The sequence below is a fragment of the Nilaparvata lugens genome, chromosome 5 (genome assembly GCF_014356525.2).
Source record: "Nilaparvata lugens isolate BPH chromosome 5, ASM1435652v1, whole genome shotgun sequence".
Taxonomy (NCBI): domain Eukaryota; kingdom Metazoa; phylum Arthropoda; class Insecta; order Hemiptera; family Delphacidae; genus Nilaparvata; species Nilaparvata lugens.
In genome coordinates, this window is record NC_052508.1 from 60,962,426 (window position 1) to 60,980,363 (window position 17,938).

The following is a 17,938-nucleotide window of genomic DNA, read 5'->3' on the forward strand; positions in this document are numbered from 1 at the left end:
GTGTTAGTCCTTTCTCTACCAAGATCTTGGACGATACAATTTTCCCATTTCTTCCTTGGTCTTCCCCTCTTTCTAGTGCCTTCGACATCTAAGTGGTCGATCTCTTTTCCCACATAATCGTCCTACCTTCTCTCCACATGTCCGTACCAATGTAATATTTTTTCTTGTATTTTCATTGATATTTCTGTAACCTTCATTCTGTTTCTTATTTTTTTATTTCGGATTCTATCCCTTTTAGTTACGCCACAATTGTTAAATTGTATAATCACACTCCCGACCATTTTAAGCAGCTGCCACTCAGCCAATTTAAGCGGGTTTTGAAAGATTTATTGATTTCTATGTGCTTGTACACTGTTAATTAATATTTTGAAATTGACTGGAGTTAAGTGTTACGGTACTGTACATCCTATTAATTGGTATATTAGTATATTTTACTAATAGTTTTTGTTGTCTTTGACTGTCTGACATAGTCCATGTATTCTGGAAATATTTATGACCAATGAATATTTATTTATTTATTTATTCCTCCTCAGCATCTTCATTTCAGTAACCTCCAGTCTGTGTTCATATGTTTTTTAACTGCCCAGGTCTCCGCTCCGTATGTCAACGCGGGCTGCACGAGTGTTTTATAGAATTTTCCCTTCAGTTTTTCCTTTATTCTTCTATCACAAAGAATTAACGCTACAATAAATATTTCATGTTCATTATCCCTAATAGATGACTCAATTTTCGATAATTCTCTGTATACTTACTCCTTGGTGCTACATCCCATTTAGGGTATTGACCTCCTTCAAAATGCCTCTCCATTCTTCTCTGTTAGCAGCTTTCCTTCGCCATCCCCTGATATCCACCTTCCTCAAATCTTGTTCCACATCCTACAGCCAGCTCTTGCGTGGAAGACCTCGTAGCTTCCTTCCCCTTGGGTTCTCTTCTAAGATCTTTATTGCTCTAGAGTCATTCATTCTTTCATTCTTTGTATACAGGAAATAATTTTATCTGCACCTTTCCTCTCTTGGTGAAGATATAGATATGTATCATAGAAATTAATGCATGGTTTCTATTAGTAGAAGAACTTGGTAAAAATCATAATATATTGATCGATTTTCAATTATTGCATTAGAAAAAGAAAAAGACACGAAGAAATACCACAACATATCCTCCCATACGATCAAATTATTGCATACTAAATTTGAGGGAAATTATCCTCTCTCATGTATAAAGCATTATTCCAATCAGTGTCATCGGTCTCTATTAGTGGAAGAACTTAGTAGAATCAAGATCATAATATATTGCTTAATTTCAATTATTGCATTAGAAAAAGAAAAAGACACGGATAAATACCACAACATATCCCCCCATACGATCAAATTATTGCATCATAAATTCGAGGAAAATTATCCCCTCTCATGTATAAAGCATTTATCCAATCAGTGTAATCGGTCTCTATTAGTAGAAGAACTTAGTAGAGTCAAGATCATAATATATTGCTTCATTTTCAATTATTGCATTAGAAAAAGAAAAAGACACGAAGAAATACCACAACATATCCTCCCATACGATCAAATTATTGCATACTAAATTTGAGGGAAATTATCCTCTCTCATGTATATAGCATTATTCCAATCAGTGTAATCGGTCTCTATTAGTAGAAGAACTTAGTAGAGTCAAGATCATAATATATTGTTTCATTTTCAATTATTGCATTAGAAAAAGAAAAAGGCACGGAGAAATACCACAACATTCCCTTCCATACTATAATTATTGCATCATAAATTTGAGCGAAATTATCCTCTCCCATATTTAAAGCATTATTCCAATCAGTGTAATTGGTCTATATTAGTAGAAGAACTTAGTAGAGTCAAGATCATAATATTATATCGCTCCATTCTCAATTACTGCATTAGAAAAAGGAAACGACACGGAGAAATACATCAACATATCCCACCATAAGATCAAATTACTGCATCATAAATTTAAGGGGAATTATCCCCTCTCATGTATAAAGCATTGATCCAATCAGTGTAATCGGTCTCAAGTGTATTGCACCCTGGGATTTGACGCTGTAATTGGCGATTTGGAATTAGACAATAGAGGTGCCACACAACAAAAGTCCCACTGTCACCGATTATATCAATAACAATCTGGATATTCCATCTTCTCTTTATTCCTATCTGTAAAGGCCCAATTCCTAAAGCCAACTATTGTAGGCTATAGTCAACATATAGACCGCAATAATATACAGTAATATACAGCGCGGCTGTAGACGTATGGTTAGAGACGTCGCTATGGAATCGGACCTTTACATACACATTTGTTTGTTTGATTTATCTCAATATCGCTCACTACTGATTTTTGTGTGAGTAAATTAGATTTTACTATTACGATTTCGTGCTTTTAGTTTCCTTGGTTTTTTTTATTTATTAAATTTGTAGTGTATTGATTCAGTTGTTTCATTTGAATTGTTATTCATCATTCAATTTTGAATTGTAAAGTATATTCTAATTTTCATATTGTACTGTTTCTAATAATCGTGGGTTAAGTGGAAGAGGGGGGCTCTTATTGCCTCAATTTTGCCCACATCACTTTTTATATTGCTAAGTGTAAATAAGAAGGCATTTATCTATCTACTGTATATTAATTTTTGTTTATCTATTTATTTGCTAAGCGTGATCGGTGAAGTCCAAATAATCCCTGAGCTTGTGCTTGCATGATGTCCCTTGAGCGAGTTATCCCAAACATGAGACCAGGTTCGAATGAATTCTTGTATCAAACCATCAATTTGTGATGGATAATTTTTTCCCCTTAAATATAGTTTCTGTTTTTATTTTTTGATAGTTTTTTAAAGATTGCTCTGAACCTCACGTCTCCACGCACATTTCGTTGGCTTCGCAAACTTATTTGTTAGCTCGTTATTTCTATAAATATCATCGTTTTTTATTTTCTTTTAGTTAATAAAAATAATATTATTCACACGTTCTATATGAGTGCTTATTCTTTTTCAAAATACCTTACTATGTCGATCGAACATTGAATTGATATCCTATTATATTAAGCGACCAATTTCTGTATTTATATATCTGGTTATTTATGTTTTACGGATCTCGAGAACGGCTCTAACGATTTTCACGAAATTTGGAACATAGTAGGTTTATGATATAAAGATTTGATTGCACTAGGTCTCATTCTTTGGAAAACTCGCTGAACGATATTAAAAGGATAATTCATCCTTGGAAAACAGATGATAATTTCGTCGTCTCTCGATAATAGAAGATGCGTGTGCCTGTGTGGGAGAGAGACATAATTATTTCCAGCTGTGTAATCATAATCAATCAGCGAGAAATTTTATCTAGCTAGACAATTTAAACGATTTGATCAACAGAATCTGATTTTTTGACATGACATGATAATCCTTCTAAACTAGAGTATATCATAATTTTCAAAGTTGATCATTATTTGACAATTTCAAGTGATTAGTGAGTGTTTTTTTGTTATTCAGTTTGGTTTGTATATAATCTAAATTATACATTTTTTGTTTTCAAATGTTTGAACAGAAAATTGTACCTGAATTCAAGTGTATGGAACATAACCTACTTTCTGGACTATTTATAGTGTATAAAACAAAATTCGGGAAAGAAACAGTTTTGGGCTGTGCCTGTTAGTACTTCCCCAATCATTTAAAAGAATTGTGTTCGGTTTATCAAAAGTCAATAAATAAATAACGAGCGAATCTCGGTGCCCCAATATTCTATATTAAATATAGATATAAATTCAAATTAATCTAAATCTTAGATTTTCTAGAATTAGTTTACGCACGCACAAGCTGAAAGCTCATGTGGGCATTATTCACTGGGCAAAATACATTTTTTACTGTACTAATGTAGGCCTATATACGCATACGAGTTATCTGCATTTTATTAAAATCAATTTATAAAGTACATTTTTTAAATGCTATTGAAGCTTCGCAGAGTAGATAGCGGATAAGCTCTCTGAACTAATTTCTGCTCTGAAATTTAAAGAGCTGATGTTTGATTCAGAAGCTAGAACAACAGTCATGGCTGTTGAAGTTGAATGTTGCATACTCCCCCCTCTTCCCTCTGTAATCTGCGTTCGACCCCATTCTTCACCCTCTCCGTTTTCTTATCCTTTTCTTCACTAAGAATTTAGTAGTGTGGACACGCGATGAGTGGTTGTGGCCGATGGAATCAGTTCCCAAGGGTCGTCGGCCTTTGACCGTAAAGTGACCATTCACTTATTGAACTGCCAACCGCTTGCAAGAACAAGCTTGTTCCTCCGAGCCGGAAAAACTGTATACATTTGAGAAGAGCTTACTTTCACGCCATACTAAGACTAATTCCGGGTTTACACGATAGCTGGTTGGCTAGAGGTTAGTGAGCTAGCGCTAGTCGACTTGCATAGTCTACTATCGTAGTATCGACAGTAGTCACAACATAACACTATCCACTATCCATGTCGATACCACTATCGACAATCTCGATAGAGTAGACTACTATTAGAGTACTAGAGTACCAGGTTAACTACACTATGATTAACTACTAACCATACTAAACAAATAATCGATTTGTCACTTGAAATCTAGCTTGAAAATCTGGTGTGGCGCACTCACACAACTTTCCTTGCCGTTATGAAAATTGATCACCTGACGCTAGTGTTCCCGCGCATCTCAAGTCCACTATTTAAAGATTTGAGCCAGCTGGTGACAGGGCAATAACGCTGGAGACACACGAAGTCTGCTATCTCTTCAAAGTGAATCATTTAATAGAATCATCAGTTGCCAACAGTTTGCAATTGGATAATCACATTTTCTAGAATTTCGAGCTTATTTTAAATTTTAGGTGAGAATGTTACTAAACATTAATTGTAGAGATTTTCATGTTCAATCTTTTCCATTTGGAATTTTTTGTTTAAATTGTATCTGAAGCTTGATAATTGGGAATCTAAAATCAAACTTTGCATAGATGGGGCGGAGCTCCTGGAATTTTTACAGATATAGGGACTTGTAGCAGTTGATAGAGCTTATCAATGACTATTCTAGGTATAAATTTGATCAAAATCGTTGGAGCCGTTTTCGATAAAATCACGTAAAACCCTGTTTTTGACAACATTTTCACCATTTTATCCGCCATCTTGAATTGCATCAGATCGAAATTGTTCGTGTCGGATCCTTATATTGTAAGGACCTTAAGCTCCAAATTTTAAGTCATTCCGTTAATTGGGACATGAGATATCGTGTACACAGACGCACTTACACTCATATACACACACACATACACTCATACACACACACACACACCACACACACACACACACACACACCACACAACACACACACACACACCACACACACCACACACACACACACACAACACACACACACACACACACACACACACACCACACACACACACACACACACACACACACACCACACACACACACACCACACACACACACACACACAACACACACACACACACCACACACACACACACACACACACCACACCACACACACACACAACACACACACACACACACACACACACCACACACACCACACACACACACACACACACACACACCACACACACACACACACACACCACACACACACACACACACACACACACACAACACACACACACACACACACACACACAACACACACACCACACACACACACACACACACACACACACACCACACACACACCACACACACACACACACACACACCACACACACACACACACACACACACACACACACACACACAGACGAATACCCAAAAACCACTTTTTTGGACTCCGGGGACCTTGAAACGTATTGAAATTTAGAAATTGGGGTAACTTAATTTTTTCGGAAAGCAATACTTTCCTTACCTATGGTAATAGGGCAAGGAAAGTAAATAGTATATTTCGCACCTAGAGAAGAAAATGAGACTTTTCCGGCTCGAAATCGGTTTTCAAGTCCGAGGCCGTAGGCCGAGGACCAGAAAAGAATGAGAGCCGGAAAAACATTTTTGCCCGTGGTGCGAACGCTATTTTTCGCCACACACAAAAATAAACAATATATATATATATAAAATTATAATAATTGTTTACTAAGCACTTCCGAAAGCAGAAGTGGAAGGTGATAGCTCTAGCAAATCTGAGGTAATCTGAATATCAGGAAATTGTCCAAGTATTTTTATTTTTCATTCTGATTTGTCTAAATAACCTAAGAGATTATGTTCAATTATGTGGGAGGTTGAGTTTATACTTTTTTATTCTTTCAAATGACAATAAGATGATATTATCATTATAAATGTTTTAATTATTGAATGATGAACACAAATAATGAAAAGTTTTTTGATCAGCTGTTTTTTGATCACCTTTCTTAGTTCCATGTTAGCGGCTGGAAAGGGTAATCTTTCCGGCCTAGGCCGGAAAGAAACCTGTTCTGACGTCAGACGAGAGTCGTCTGCAAACAATGTCTTTCAGATCCACGTAGGGACTGGAAAACAGCTGCTTTCTGTGCAGTTTGGCGAAAAATTATGGTCGTTCGAGTTGAGTTAAACCTCTTTTCCAAATGTTTCCCATTAGGGAACTTTGGACTATATACGGCGAGGTTGAACTACCCTTCGATCACCCCACCATTGAAAGCCATACACTTATAATAATACTATCTCTTCAGGATTACATTCCATGCATGTCTAGCTCCTTCCAAAAACGACACTTTGACTTTGACAAGCACGACCTACTGGCATTGTTTGAGCGACTGCGATTTTGTTAAGGCCCACTTGGTTGTCCTTAAGGACTGATTATGGCCCTAAATTCCTAGATTCAGCATATTCCTAGAATATGCCCAACTAAATGAAGATTTTGGAGGTTCTTTTTTCGATTTATCTATTGATATGGATGGCTGATTAGGACCCTAAATTCCTAAGGTGCGTACAGACTTTCGCTCTGCTCCGCAACCGAACGTCACTCCAGCAGAGCGATTGATGATCGACCGGGGAGCAAGAGTGGTTCGGCCGGGGAACGCGAGAAGATCTAACATCTTCCGTAACGTTCATGATGGGTGCGACTGCAGAGCGGGGGCGGAGCGACTGCGGTACGATGGAGGAACGAGGGCGGTACGAGGGCGGAGCGTGCTCGGTGCGGGTTGGAAGCGCGTATATGTGTACGCAGCTTTAGACTGAATGTACCCAATTAAATGAAGATTTCGTAGGTTCTTTTTTCATTTATAGGCATGAATTATTTATTTTATATTATTTAAAAGTTGTTTCTTGTTGTCAAACATCAATCAGTAATAATATGTGCGTCCTAATGAGTAAGGGTTGAATAGGGGGGTGACATTCACTTAATCAAGATCTCAGTTGATCGAGAATTAGCCCGGATTGACAACCGTAGTGTATCAAGTCTTGAGTTTGTCAACTTCCTGTTGATTTCAAAACTTCCAGTGAATACAGTATGAAATACAGTATTTAATTATTTAAAGCTCTGAATAATACCAGCATTCTGACGTTCAAAAGCATAAACTCAACCCCTAACCTATTCTTCAACTTTTAACCACACAACGGAAAGAAGATAGGGTTTCTTCTTCTGTGCTTTTTCATTTATTTCATTTCATTTATTACATTCCTTAATCACAACATCAAATTAATGATTGGGAGAGAATCAACAGGATAAACCCAAAACTGTTCCTCTCCCTAATTTTGATAAAAATAGTCCAAATGAGGTTATGAAAACACTTTTATAAAGATCACAAAAATTTACAGTCCAAATATACATTATACTAAAAATGTTGTATCTCGGATGATCAGAAAGATGAAACAAATTATTATTACACTTGAAAATACATTAATAAATTGAAAAATATTAAAAAACTTGATAAATTTGAAGCCAGAAAAATCATAAAAACATTCACTATCAGCATATGATCAAAACTTTAACCAACTTCTCAATAATCTCTAACTCGTTCACAAGCTAGTACATTGCCCTTGAGCTACGATTCTTTTCAACAGTTTTTGAATGTTCTAGGATGTTTTTTCGTGATTTTAGGGACTGGAAAATCATTGAATTAAGGATATGTGTAAGTTTTTGTATATGCTGACTATGTATCATCCTGCAACGAAAACCTGATGCAGTCAAACTTGACTTATTGAGTGGCTTAACTTCACATTTGTTCCAGTATCTCAAGAAATGATCAAAATAGGCAATCGATGAACTGAGATCTTGATGTACTGAGACTCTCCCGAAGAGAGTATGAAAGTGATTGGGGAAAAGTGAGAGAGCGTGAGAGTGTGTGTGAGAGAGTGATGAGGGGAGGTGTCAAGTGTGGGAGAATAGGTCACTGGCTGAGCAAGGGTAAAAGTGGAGAGAAGGTTTGGGAGAGTTTGTAAGCCCATTTGAGAAAGAGCTTGTGATTGTTGAGTGGTATGGTTTTTACAGCAACTATAATTACAGTTGCTTGTAGCATAATAACTACTGAAATCTGGAGCTTATATCAGTCTTATCGTAGAAGTATGCACATTGTACATTTCATTAATCACCCAACCAAAGAGAGATATTCCGATCTTTTATTATATGTACTCCGATCCACGGTATTTAGATGAAAATCTAAAATCTTCTTCTATATACCGTGTTCGAATCCACTTTGATCGAACGCTGCCTAACTTGATGTTCCCAAGAAAGTTTCGAGATAGCCTTAAATCTTGAGGCTTTTTAAATCTCATAATTCTCACAATTATGAGAATTATCTTTATTACTCCATCTATAATAATGTATCTATTTTATAAGTTGTTCTTTCGTCTGCTTACCTTACCTAATTATGTTATGAGAATTATCTTTATTACTCCATCTATAATAATGTATCTATTTTATAAGTTGTTCTTTCGTCTGCTTACCTTACCTAATTATGTTATGAGAATTATCTTTATTACTCCATCTATAATAATGTATCTATTTTATAAGTTGTTCTTTCGTCTGCTTACCTAACTAATGATTAAAAGTCCTATTTGATTGTGTCACTAGAACTGCTTTATTTCAAATAGTTTTATTGTCTAGGTATCATTAAGCCAATATAGTATTATTTATTTATACATTGATACATACAATATCATTCTCAAAAAATGATAAATTATTTCCCACATTTCAACTTGAAAATGACCTAAGTGATGGTCGAAACTAGTCGTTGAAATATTTTAAAGTTTTTAATTATAAAGGGTACTACAAGTTTTTATATTGTTTTTATTAATATCATTTACAACTATGAATGATTGGGAAAGGAACAACAGGCTTGAAGCCCAAAACTGTACCTTTTCCAAATTTACAAAGAAATTGTCCCAAAATAGGTTATGTTTACACTACTTCATGATTTTTGTCCAATTTTGAGTCCAAAAAATATATATAAACTCGTATATATTATACTCGTATTTTATTTCTGCTGTATCATCAAAACTCGGGAATTACGCTCTGCTAAAAAATTTCAACGTGGAAAAAGTTTATGTATTGACCCAAGGGTTTTGCCAAGTTGAGTGAGTGCAGCTCAACAGAGGTAGGATGTATTATAGTATCAACAACATACTGGCACAGAATACATAACAATGATAAGTTTTCTTTACTCCGTGATACTGGTAACGTTTTCTCCACAAAAAAGTGTTTGAAGTTGTATGAATGTAGCGGAAGCGGAAGATTCACGTGTATTGGTTGCAAACAAATATTGTAGTGGCGATATATATTGGTAGCCGGAACTGAGCGCAGTCGGAATCGATGATTGTGATTTGTGACCCCCGGCGGCGTTTCATATTTAATTTCAGCGAGCTTCAGAGGGGGTTGAGTTATTAGCAATGATGAAGTAGTGGGATCAGTCGTGCAGTTGTTTGGCACACACACAGAACGCATGAAAGGGCGGTTTTCATTGAGATGGCACGTGACTGAATCGATCGCCCCTCAAGGCCAGGGCCCCCGGACTAAGACCCCCCTACCAGCCACCCCCTCGTTTGCACTTGCAATGTTGACGGCGATGACCCCCGTTGCTCTATTAATAACCGACACACAGCATCGTCGTCGACACTTGACAAGTGACAATATCTTCCGAATATTATCAATCGCTCCTCTCTAACCCGCTTCCCACCATTCCCTCTTTATCGTTCTCATTTACCAGTTCCAGCCTCAAATAATCTCCAGCTGTTCTTTTTCTAACTGTCACTTTGTATGGTCGGCGGTGGCACATCATTATTCTCTTCAGCCTGCGGCGTGTACATCATTAAGGACATTCGAAACGAAAAGGTGTCAAATCTGTTTTCTGCCCGGAAGTGTACAGATTTTTCAATTTTTGTGTCGAATTTAATGTGATTAATTGTTCAATTTGTTACGAGTCGAGAATGGGAATTGTTTTGATGAAGAGAAAACAATGGTTTTCTAAAATTATTCTAATTTTCAGTTCAAGATTGATTAGGCGTAGAAATTGAAATGGACATAACCTATATAATATTTGGACAATTTGTGAAAAAATTAGGAATTAGAAGAAGTTTTGGGGAATAGCCTTTTTTTCTTCTCCGACTATTGTATTGCTTGCTTTATCCATAAATAAAATAAATTGTCCGATTTGTACTGACGTTTCGGATGTGGCTATAACCATAGAGTAAAGATACCGTTTAATACCTTGATTATTTGTGTATGTTATAACTAAGCAGGAATAGAATTAAATCCTCGATTAATAGGAAATCTCCGAATTCCTTTGATGTTATTGAATTGTTAATAGCATCATGAATGAACATAATCTTCGGAATAACGGAAGGATTTTCTGTTCTTATTTAAAATGAAATGCTGATAGCATATGTGGTGCTTTCTGCTACCTAGCCGTTGTATCTAAAAAAAAGGATGAATATATTTCTATATAATCTACCATTTCAAATTGAATTAGAATTTTAAAGAAGCTATAATTATAGCTGATCTACTAATGTGTCTTTTATGAAGGTTTCAAATATGAATAGCATTGAAATCTCTTCTATTTTCATGAACGGATAATGCATATATTTTCTCAGATACTTCTCGAATTTGATCTATGTTTGATATTTGTTAATTAGTAACATGATCTTCAAATCTAAATCAAACTCATGCTATTGTATTATTTATCATAGAACGATTTTTTAATAAAACTTGAATATATTAGACTCAATCTATCTTGACTCAATCCAAGAGTAAATTGATAATTCTTCATATTATTTCGGATGACAAAAATAAGATACTTTCATCTGTAAAGCATGAATTATGTAGGCTCAGAAACGTGCATTGACTAGAACAGTTTTGAAATAAACATCCAACAATACGATCCTCTACAATCTCATCGCAGGTGTCAGAGTTTATCTCATATCGCAAACTTTATTAGTTGGTTAGTAGTTGGATGCGATTTTCTGGATTGTTGATAGAATCTGATTGGAAGTAGAGGTAATGACATATCAGTTATTTATAAGGTGATAATGATCTCCTCTAGGATGTTTCTATGTCAATTAATTGGCTTGGATTCTCAGATGACTCGTTCTAATCTCTCTTACGACACTTTCACCCACCATTTGCCTGTTGCCTGTTCAACTTTGATCGTTTCGTCTTGAATGCAACAGAATCTGAAACTACGGAGTGCATAAAATATTCACTGCTCTGGCTGAGAAGTTCAGCTTTAACAAGTCACTACTGGTTGTCACCCAGAGTTCATCTTCACCCTTACTTAAATATGTATCAGAATGCTCTCCTATTTAGCTTCTCTACACTTGAAACGTTTATAGTTTGATGGTGATTAAGTTGGTTCTAACCATGAAGTATATATGAATTCGATCAATTTTTATCATCCTTGATCATCATGATATAACATCCTTTAAATTTGTAACGATTAAGGCTTGTTTCACAGTTATACGGTTCTATTTGGTTCGGTTCGTTGCCGAAAACGAATTAGACTTTCATACATACAACTCACATGGTTTTTACTAAATTTTCAGATTTTCACATATTCTGTAGAAATCTCAAAACAGATTCCACTGCATAAGAAATTATTAGTCTATCCATATCACCATATCAACATCAGGCAAAAAAACTGTTATATTAGATCAACTGAAATGATGAAAATGAATTGACCATATTATAATGATTTTAACATGGAAGACTTTGAAAGAGATCTTCTCGCTATCAGGTTGAAATAGAAACTGAACTTGAAACTGTATCTGTGGAAGACATAATTTGTTTGCTGTTCCCTGACAACGACATCAAATCTGATAAAACCTAGGGGGTGTTCGGTGCTATACGGTTTCTATTCGGTACCTATTTCAAACCGAATTACCGTTTTACACTTATCGGAAACGGACAGAAAACCAACCGAATCGAACGGAACCATGTGTGTGAAACTAGCCTGAGAAAGAGGGGGAGCTTCGATTAATGCTTTGTGGATATGATATTATGATATTTATATGTTATAATATCATATTATGGTTATCGAGGATGGAAGTTCTCGAAGTAAAAATAATAATGTCTCTTGATTTGTCTGTCTAGGCGCACACCAGTTAGTCAGGACAAGACAAGACATGATCAGACACGTTTAGTAACAATACTTCACATAGTTGCTTATGATGCAACTCATACTGATTAGTCATCGGAATCAGACATGTCTTCATAAGCAACTATGTGAAGTATTGTGACTAAACGTGTTTGATCATGTCTTGTCTTGACTAACTGATGTGCGCCTAGCCTAAGAGCTCTATTAATAATTGATAGAACTTAGAAATATTACAAGTGACTCGTTCTTTCAATTTCGGGGCAATCACAACAACCAGTATTAACATCAAATTCATTACAATTAATATGCAATTTCAGTTTACATGCCGTATCTTCCTGGCCAGTTATATTTCTTGAAAATGCAATATATTTTGTTTTTTTAATATTCAAACTTAGTGAGTTCATATCCAGCCATTTCTTTAGTAAGGAGATGCCTCTTGAGGCGGCTCCATACACTTGGTGCCATGTTTCACCGCAAAACAAGAGAACAGTATCATCTGCAAAAGAAAACACCTCGCCCCCGCTCAGATCCAATTTCAACAATTCATTTACATACAGCAAAAATAGGATTGGTGATAAGACTGTACCTTGAGGTAGGCTGTAGCCAGTAGGAGAGTCATTGATAACTTCACTAACTGAGTCATTAATAGTACAATATTATAGTCATTAATATTACAATTATTGTAATAATGCAATAGTTGATTTTATTCTTGACAAGGAGGAAGGGGTGGTCGAGGGGGTAAAAGTGGTAAAGGAGGCCAAAGGGAACAGTTAGTTTGAGAAAATTCAATTTCTTACCACATATTTCTTCTTCATTCTTACTCAATGCTGTATTGTAAGCTATTGCATATAAGTGTATAAGACAGTATATATTGTAATCTACATAAATAAAGTACTCAATCAATCAATCAATCAATCAATCAATCAATCCCTCAACTGAAAACTCCAGTATCGAGCCCATTAGGAATGAGTAGCCCTTTAAAAATGTGCAGGAAGTTGACCGGAGGAAAGTGAGCTGAATAAATGACCAAAATCTAATATTCTCATAGCGGATTGGTTGCAGATGAGGATTCCATTTCGCCTAATCCCTATTCTTGTTCAATATGTTTTTTTGTATATTTCCTATTGAGCTGGCTAGTGGTTGCAGATTGACTATTGAAAAGATAAATTCACTGATATCTTAGTATCACTTGTGATCGTCTATTTGATAGAAAAAATCTATTATGAATTCTCAAATCATTTTGGTACTCTAAAAAACCTCTATCAAGTAACTGACTTCTGAAATTTTGCTGCCTTGCATTCTTGAACTTGTATTCACGCGCCAGTAACTTGAAGTTTGGGCTGAACGGGAACAAACTGGAAAGTTCCAATCGATTAACTCGGTAACAATTATTGAGAGTTTCAAGGCAAGAACTCTTCCTCTTCTGTGATATGAAATGAGCAAATCAAAGCCTGCTGTTGCAATTCGAATGAAAAAGGTCTACTAGAAGTTTCGATTGAGTTTGTTTCAATAACTATAAATAATAACCTGAAGTTCCAAATCTACTAGATTTTGTTACAGAAGAAACATTTTCATACGAACATCCTGCAAGTTGTCATCTCTCTTACTGGTTTGGTTGAACTTTAGCTGGTCCTAATTTCATTTTCCACAGTCTACTAATGGAGGGGAGGCTTGTGATGGTGGAATGAATTGATCAAACGGGGTCTGTTTGCATTACAATTATGAAGATTGTACGATTTGAGTTATTTTCTAAAACTGGAATAAATATTTCTAGAATTGATATTCTGTGAAATCAGAATGAGATTCATGATCTCATGAATTCAATGAGTTTATTATTTCAATAGGGGCAGAAGCTGACCTATTGTAACCACTGACATAGGTTGAGAGTTATTATTTTCCATTCCACCGGTGTTGAAGGAGGGGTTTTCCTTGATCATTCCATACCCCCATTGAGATAAACCCTATCTCAATGACCTATTGAGATAAACCCGAAAAATGTCACCATTGAGAATTTCCCCAAAGTGTGGTGCCCAGCCTTGAATATTCTTTCTACTTTGTGATTATGTGGTATCAGCTATTGTTTTATGCTCAAAGAGTTGTATCAAGTGTTGTATTCAAAAAGTAACTTCGATGTGTTTTGTGCTCAAAATTGTTGTATTTTTGCCGTATGAAAATTCTTGCCATGCTTTAAAAGCTTCCACATGGCAAAAAAAGCAGTGCGAGTGTTAGACAACTTGAAAAACAGGTAGTCATACAGGGAAAGCTTATGACCGAAGACTATATGACCCTGTATGACTATCTGTTTTTTACTTTCCTTGCCCTATTACCATAGGTAAGGAAAGTATTGCTTTCCGAAAAAAATAAAGGTACCCCAATTTCTAAATTTCTATACGTTTCAAGGTCCCCTGAGTCCAAAAAAGTGGTTTTTGGGTATTGGTCTGTATGTGTGTGTGTGTGTGTGTGTGTGTGTGTGTGTGTGTGTGGTGTGTGTGTGTGTGTGTGTGTGTATGAGTGTATGTGCGTCTGTGTACACGATATATCATCTCCCAATTAACGGAATGACTTGAAATTTGGAACTTAAGGTCCTTACACTATAAGGATCCGACACGAACATTTTTGATCAAATGCAATTAAAGATGGCGGCTAAAATGGCGGAAATGTTGTCAAAAGTAGGGGTTTTCGCGATTTTCTCGAAAACGGCTCCAACGATTTTGATCAAATTTATACCTAGAATAGTTATTGATAAGCTCTATCAACTGTCACAAGTCCCTATATCTGTAAAAATTTCAGGAGCACTGCACCATTTATGCAAAGTTTGATTTTAGATTTCCAATTATCAGGCTTCAGATACAATTTAAACGAAAAATATCTAGTCGAAAAGATTGAACATGAAAATCTCTGCAATTAATGTCCAGTAACATTTCCACCTAGAATTGAAAATAAGCTTGAAATCCGAGAAAATGTGATTATTAAATTGCAAACTGTTGGCAACTGTTGATTCTATTAAATCGATCAATATGAAGAGATAGCAGACTTCGTGTGTCTCCAGCGTTATTGTCTTGTCACCAGCTGGCTCAAATCTTTGAATAATAGACTTGAGATGCGCGTGAACACTAGCGTCAGGTGATAAATTTTCATAACGGCAAGGAAAGTTGTGTGAGTGCGCCACACCAGATTTTGCAAGTTATCTAACACTTTCACTGCTTTTTTGCTGTGTTAAGTTGCGAACAGACTTGATTGCCACGAACACGCACATTTTGCTTTTCATCAGCTGATTATATCTGTATCTTACTGTTTCTGAACAAATACAGTTATAATAAGCATATCGTCAGCTGATGAGAGTGAAATGCGCGTGTTCGTGGCGCTTGAGTCTGTTCGCACCTTTATAAAACGAGCTTAAACATTTTGTAAAATGTTCTGGCGAATAAAGAATCTTGAAGAAATGATTTTCATGTAGTTTGTGTTCAAAAAGTGTTGTATTTAAGGAATGATTTTGATGTGAATTTGCAGTTTGGCGGGAATGTCGCGTAGCGTAACAGTGGCGGTGGCGTACATAATGAGCGTGACGTCACTCAACTGGAAGGAGGCGCTGAAAGTGGTACGCGTGGGACGAAGTGTTGCCAACCCCAACTTCGGATTCCAACGCCAACTACAGGAATTCGAAGTCAGTCGGCTCATGGAGGTAAGACCACATATTCTTACGAAATAAATAAATCTTTATTATAAATAAAATAGTAATTATCACTTTATCACACTAAGGCCCGGTTGCACAAAAGCCGGTTAAATTTTAACCGTGATTAATTTTACAAGAACCAATCAGAGAAGGCCTTCTAGAAAAGACGGCTTCCCAGATTGTTCTCGTGAGATTAATCTTGGTTAAAATTTATCCGGCTTTTGTGCAACCGGACCTTAATCTATTTATCACAAAATAAAATCTGCAGCTACAATTATTAAAATATTTCTCACAAAGAAACAGTTTGAGTGTGGAAATGAGTTCTGTCAATTTACATAATAATAATAATAATAATAACTTTTATTCACTTCATTGTACAATTTTACAAAGCATAAAACATAAAAAATATCAAGTGCACTCCTCATTAGGCTAGGCCTGCGTCGAGGAGTGGTTCGTCTTATGAATTACAGAAAATATATAAGAAAAACGATTCAGCTGCTTCAAGTACTATATAGAGCTACTTATATAAATAGTATTATCTTATGCCATTAAGCAATCTAAACAAAAATACACATCTTCCACAAAAAGAAACAAATTGATTACAATGCTTAGTTTATATAGCCTAGTTTACAGAATAAAGTTAAACATATTTCAATGAAACAAAACGAAACGAAACAATTTATGAAGCCGATAAATACAGTCTTAACCTTCTACAGAAAATCGATAAAGAGGACTCTCTAGAAATATCTAAAGGTAAAACATTAAATAAACGAGGACCCTGAAAGGCTGCATGACCAGCCGCAGATGCAGTTACACATCTCGGCTCATACAGTTTCTCTCTGGCTTGACCACGAGTTGTATATCCATGTTCAGGAGTCACTGGAAAATCTAATGGTCGTTCAAATACATATTTTAATAAGTTCAATTTATATAAATCCTCAGGGCTTAGAACTTTGAATTCTTTATAGATTAGGTTAGTGGGATATCTAATTGGTCTATTCAGACATATTTTCTTATATTGCAAAATAAGGGGTTGTAAGATGGAAGATCCACAACCTCCCCATCCAACAATGCCGTATTCAATTACAGAAGAGATTAGGGCAAGGAATATCATCTTCAACTGGTACAATGGAAGAATATTTCTCAATTGAACAAACTTATAAAATGTTTTCCTTAATCTATTACAAACATAAGAAATATGTGGCTCCCACCTTAGTCGAGAATCTATCATGATGCCCAGGTATTTTACAGAATCATGAACAAAGAGAGGAACACACTGGCAATAAGACTGGTTACAGTCAGGTTTATGAATAATAATTTTAAGTTGGTACTCCTCAGAGGGCTTACCAGCCATTGTGAGGTAAAAGGGTAGAACCACAGTTTTATCTTTATTTATATATAATTTTTTGTGGTCACACCAATTTTTTATCTTTGCTATACCACTATTTGCTTTCTCAAATGTTTCCATCCATGAATTATCCATCCATAATAAATTACTTATTTTTCCAATCAAATACAAATGGTAGAGCAATTTTGCCATTCAGCACACAAAAATAGAATAGAAGTATGCCAGTGAGCTCACCGGGCTGGAACTCGTTCAAGATGGCGCTGATATTTTGTATCTTCTCTATTGAAAGCAGTGGAAATACAAGTTAAATAGGTCAAGTTGCATTTGAGTTATTAATTGCTCATAAAAAGTTCAAAACTTGAACAAAGGA

At 35.7% G+C, this 17,938-nt stretch overlaps 1 protein-coding gene across 3 annotated transcripts in view; it reads left to right on the top strand.

The window, feature by feature from the left end:
- Window positions 1-17,938, top strand: part of LOC111048774 (dual specificity protein phosphatase 15) — a 70,255-nt gene that overhangs the window by 38,939 nt on the left and 13,378 nt on the right. For all 3 annotated transcript variants that reach the window (XM_022334741.2, XM_022334743.2, XM_022334740.2), the window contains one exon: window positions 16,058-16,229. In XM_022334741.2, coding sequence (XP_022190433.1) covers window positions 16,058-16,229 — 172 coding nt within the window. The remainder of the gene's footprint in view (window positions 1-16,057; window positions 16,230-17,938) is intronic.